The sequence below is a fragment of the Chenopodium quinoa genome, unplaced genomic scaffold, assembly GCF_001683475.1.
Source record: "Chenopodium quinoa cultivar QQ74 unplaced genomic scaffold, ASM168347v1, whole genome shotgun sequence".
Classification (NCBI taxonomy): domain Eukaryota; kingdom Viridiplantae; phylum Streptophyta; class Magnoliopsida; order Caryophyllales; family Amaranthaceae; genus Chenopodium; species Chenopodium quinoa.
In genome coordinates, this window is record NW_018742798.1 from 3,290,820 (window position 1) to 3,296,617 (window position 5,798).

The following is a 5,798-nucleotide window of genomic DNA, read 5'->3' on the forward strand; positions in this document are numbered from 1 at the left end:
GCTGTCGAACCACAACCTCGGGGGCTGCGAATCCACAACCGTTGAATAGAAATCTCCCAAACCAGCAGACTCCCACAAGGCGTTGGTGACAGGATCCCCTGTGATGATCCCGTATAGCCGAGGAATCAAGTCCATCTACCCCTACTCGTAGAGGGGCGAGGCTCAATCTCCAAGGCATCGTCTATTCCCTCAGGAACTGTGGGAGTGTCCCCTCAGAAAGCCTGACACCGACCACAAGCAAAAATATCTCTATCTGTTTATTTAGGCATGTTATTATATTCAAATAAAATAAAAATCTAAATACTAAGTGTATAGGATAGCTCCCGCTGAACTATTGCCCAGTTCCCCAGGGTGCACACTCATGGCTAAGAGAACAACTGTGAGGGGCTCACCAGCCTGATGGAGTCAGCCCGCAGAGCTGACCAGGTCGAACTCTCCACAAAGGAGATCGTACACCTATAAATAGAGGGAAAGTACAATGGAAAGGATGTTAGACACATAAGTTATTACACTCTCTACATCTCTCTAAGTACACTTACTCTCTCTAAACGTTCTCTAACTTGGGCATCGGAGGGGGGTTTCTCAAGCCACCCTCGAGGGCAGTTTACGTGTGTTTCCTTGTGTAGGTTGTCAACGGGGCCCAGCTCATCCAGCAAAACCCTTGGATCCATACCTGGAACAATTGGCGCTAGAAGGAGGGGAAGGATCATCTAACTTGAGGTTCACCAACTAAGTTAGGGACTAGTTGACAAACCACCATGGCAGGGAGGAAGCTGGATAAACACCCATACCCAAGGCCAATGACGCCAACTAAACACCATAAAAAACACCACCAGCAACCATCGATCTCAAAGGATCCGCCGAGAAACCCAAATCCACCGTCTCACAAAAATCCAACCCAATTGGATCGACGTCTGTTGCAGCTAAAGCAACGTCAAAACTTGTCGATCTGGTAGGATCTAGTTTCATTTTCAAGTATGGTATACCATTGAAAGGCACGAACAATGAACCCATTGTTTCAAAAACAAATAGCCCAAAAACCGCAGCCCGTAAACATGCCAGCAATTTTGCAAAACCTCTCTAAGTGTATTAAGGAGTAGTTGGCAGTGATGACAACAGTCCTTGCTAAATTTGGTAAGGGAGCGAGCTTATCACCAGTAGCAGTAGCTACAGAACTAGCGGTGAAGAAGTAAACACCATCAACCCCCACTCCCGAGCAGAAGGAGCTCGTCCAGCTGAGGAAGAAGGTGTTGGAGTTGGAAGCTTGAAATCTAAATCGAGAATGAAGTGTGGAGGAAATAACCCAGGCTAAAGGCAGCCCGAAGAGACGAATCGCTCGCAGCAGGTCACCAGCCTCTAAGCAAGGACCAAGCCTGGATAGGGAGAATCGAGCACGGATTCAGGTTATTCCAGATGATTCCCCATTTTACCGGGAGATTCTGGAGGAACCAATGGAGAAGATAAAGATGCCAAGCTGTAGGTACAACGGAACTACAACACCTAAGAATCATATCTCGGCTTTTCAGAACCACATGGTGCTCTACACCATGATGAACTCAGTCTGGTGCAAAGAATTCCCGCCAACTCTAGAGGGGCTGGCAGCGGAGTCGCATGGAGCCATTCCCAAGGGTTCTGTGTACTCATATAACCAACTGAAAAGGATGTTTATGGAGCATTTTATCACCTTGGTAGATCGAACTAAGATGAAAACTGAATTAATGTCACTTGTTTAGGGGAAAGATGAGCTCCTGAGGGAGTTTATCACTAGATTCAACAGGGAGGCAACAACCATCCCAAACATGAGCCAGGAGGTAGCGTTGCTGGCAATGCAGAGCTGTTTGCTACTAGGCTCACCATTCAGAGCGTATATGGGGTGTAAAGCCTCAAGACATTAGCTGAAGCGCTAGGTAAAGCGCACGAGTTCATCAAGGCAGACGAGACCGACAGAGCAATGCTGAGCAGGAAGGCACCAAACGACCCAGTTAAGCGGGCAGAAGTGACCCGAGCTGAAAACACGGCCAGGGTTGACTAACCCAGCAAAGCTGAGCAAGGTCGCAAGGAGGCAGATCGTGCTGTTGGGGTGAGAAGGGTAGACCCAAAGAGGGGAGGAATACCTGGAAGGTTCGACCATTACAACCCGCTCACTCACTCGAGATCCTACATTTTCAGCATGAACAAAGCTGATGACAAGTGGAAAAGACCTCCAAGGATGGTTAATAGGAACCGTGACCCCAGCAAGTGGTGTGACTTTCATAAGGACCACAGCCACACAACTGATGAATGCAAACACATGAAAGACAACATAGAAGACCTAGTCAAAAGAGGGTATCTGAACCAGTTCAAACAGCAGGCTGATCCCCCAAAAAGAAGAGAAGAGGATAGAGTAGCCCGTGACTACAGAGGAGGTCACAGTGGTCCTGCTGAGGATAAAGACAGAGACAGCAAGCCAGAAGGCAGGGTGTATGTGATCGGCGGAGGACCGATGCATTGGGGAACAATGAACAAGGCCCGGGCAGACCTGCGGGCAATGATACATCAGATAAACCATAATGAGAAGCGCAGGTGGCCACCTCTTCCCCCGCAGCCGCGAGCTACATTTGATGATAATGACCCAAAGGGCATAATCTATCCTCATGATGATCCTCTGGTAGTAACGATGAGAATTGCAAACTAGGAGGTAGACCGAATATTAATAGATGAGGGGAGCTCAGATAACATCATATATATAACCCTAGGTGAGACTAGGTCGTTGAAAACTAATCTACCCTTGGACAAAACAAAATTTATAAACTCTCGACACACCTTCATACAAGTATAACGGCAAGTCAAGGATCAAACCTAAGGGAATGGGAGCTAACTACTATGGTCTAAGTCAAGCTATCTCGAAGTCAAAGGGGGTAGGTGTGTGTGTAATCTAAGCAACTAAGCAAAACAAACAATCAAATTGAAATCAAACTTATCAAGTACTAGGGTATGGATCCACATAGACTCGTAAATGATTCAACTAATTGGGATTGGAGATGACTAAGTCGAATGATGCGAGGGAAGGTCAATTATGCAATCAAGAGAGAGTGATAGGCTAATTTCCTAAAGGTCAAACTAGCGCCAACTACAAAAGACACTAACTAGGAACCTCACAAATCCCCTCAATCAACAAATGTAAGCAATAAATCAATTTTCCGTATCAATGAGAACCTACAATGCAATCTAGTGTGAGAAACTAGGTTGATCACTCCTAAATTAAACATACACATGCACATAATCAATCAACAATTTAATCACAACATCAACTCCATCAATTCCCCCCAATTAGCATCAATGAATTACTCATATATGCTTTACCAATTCCCTAGCAAGAAAACTACTCAATATTCATTGAAATTAAGATCAAAACTAAACTAATCAACAATTTCATCATCATTATATCAAATAAACCAATTAAAACACAAATTCAATTCAAACTTGAACAATCAACAAAGCAATTGAAATCAAAACTAAGATTGCATTAAAATAAAGAAATCCTTACAAACTTGCTTCAATTGAATCAATTCAATAGAGAAAACACTTGGAATCATCCACCTTCAATCATCAATTAAAAACTTCTCTCTCTACAAACTAGAGTTTCTCTCTCTAAAAACCTAACCTAATTTTAATCTAATTCTGGAATAATTCCTCTCTAATAATAGAAAGAAAATCTATATATAGTAAAAGTAACTAAGAGAAGTTAGTTAGATCGTCCCCGAATAAACCCATACAGGCGCGGCTTACCATAAGGGGAGCGCGGCCGCGCAAGGTACGGAACAGGGACCTAGGTAGGCGCGCCCGCACCAGAAGGAGGCGCGCTCGCGCCACCAGGTTGCGCGTCCGCGCCTGGGAGCAGGGGAGCCCTCTTCCCTATCATTCCAATACTCCTCGTGCGCTCCACTTAATGCTCTTGATAAACACAGAACCTTGAAGTTTCTAAACTCCATGTTTGTGGGTTCAAGACTAAAAATCATGCCCCCACAGCTTAAATGCACAGCTCAAGGTCTTTAGGAACTTGCACTTCTCCATGCTTGAGCTTCAAATGGAGATCACTAAGCATCCTAATCAATGCCAAACTCGGGAAGAGGCTCGGGAAACATTGGAAAACGATCTTAACCTGAAAAACAAAGGAAAACAAGCAAATAAAAGAGAAAATAACAAAATAAACCAAGAAATGCATAAAGGAAGAAATCAAACTAAGAATAAGCAAACTAATAGAAATAAAGTGTAAAATCAATGAAAAACTGAGTAAAAGAGATACAGAATAGCATGAAATTCATCCTAAAGAACCTAACGAGTGCCATAAATGACACTCATCAATATATCAGCACGTTCAAGAGCTGAAGTTAGACAGAAAGGACCTAAAAAGGGTGAGTTATGAAGTCACCGGGTTTAACGGATCTGGATTGACGTCGGAAGGTATAATCGAGCTCGTAGTCCGAGTAGGAGAAAGGTCGAAAAGACGCGATATTCGAGCAGAGTTCCTTGTGATAGACTCTCCTTCAGCTTACAATGTGATCTTGGGGAGGCCACTCATCCACAAGATTGGCAGAGTGGTTTCCACCTATCATCTTGCCATGACTTACACAACCAATGAAGGGCGGTCAGCAAAGCTCAGGGGAAGCCAGAAAACAACTCAACAATGTTACATAACTGCCCTAAAGCAGCTCGCCAGGACCAGACAACAGCCACTCTTAGTGCAAAGATTCGTTGAGCAGGTTCAGAAAAAGTCAAGAAAAAGAAAGCGCGAAGAATATCACAGGGAGAAGGATAAACAAAAGTTGTCCATTGAAAATTTTGAGCCCGGAAAGGAGGAGATGGATAGACCGCTTCCTAGCGGGAGCATGTTAAAGTTGAGCTCAAAGAAGATGATCCTTCAAGAACAGTAAAAATCAAAAAGGACATTGATCCTAGAGTGGGGGTGCACCTCATAGAATTGCTGAGAAGGAATAAGGACATCTTCGTATTTTCAGCAGATGAGATGCCCAGAATTGACCCCGCGGTCATGGTCCACAGGCTGAACGTGAAGGAATATGTTAAACCAGTAAGGCAGAAGAAACGAAGCTTCTCTGCGTAGATAAATTAGGCAATCCAGGAAGAAGTGGAAAAACTTCTAGAAGCTGGATTCATTGAGCCCTGCGATTACCTGGAGTGGCTAGCCAACGTGGTCATGGTGAAGAAAGCAAATGGCTAGTGGAGGATGTGCGTTGATTTCACAGATCTCAACAAAGCATGCCCAAAATATTGTTACCTACTGCCGCGAATCGATCAGCTGGTAGATAAAGCTTCATGGATGCCTTCTCAAGATACCATCAAATCAGTTTGCATAACCCAGACCAGCAGAAAACCGCATTCATCACCGAGGGGGAGTGTACAATTACATAGCTATTCCCTTTGGGTTGAAGAATGTTGGAGCTACTTTTCAAAAGACAATGTATAGAGTGTTCATGCACCAGAAAGGTAGGAATGTTGCGGTATACGTGGACGACTCAATTATTAAGAGCGTCACGCAAGCATGGCATATCATGGATCTGGAGGAAACATTTGCCACCCTAAACAAGTATAACATCAAACTTAACCCGAAGAAATGTGTCTTTGGGGTAAGCTCGGGAAAGTTCCTAGGCTTCCTAATCAACGAGAGAGGGATAGATACAAATTCGGAGAAGGTTGAAGTAGTCTTGAGCTTGCCCGAGCCTAAGTGCATCAAGGACATCATGTGGTTGACAGGCAGAATGGCCGCACTGACTAGGTTCACTAGCAAGTCAGCCGGCAAA

At 44.4% G+C, this 5,798-nt stretch overlaps 1 protein-coding gene across 1 annotated transcript; it reads left to right on the forward strand.

The window, feature by feature from the left end:
* The first annotated feature begins 2,170 nt into the window (after positions 1–2,170).
* Positions 2,171–4,913, forward strand: LOC110725011. The gene is made up of 2 exons (XM_021904490.1): positions 2,171–2,647; positions 4,353–4,913. Exons 1-2 carry the CDS (start codon positions 2,171–2,173, stop codon positions 4,911–4,913), a joined length of 1,038 nt encoding a protein of 345 aa, XP_021760182.1.
* Positions 4,914–5,798: the final 885 nt, after the last annotated feature.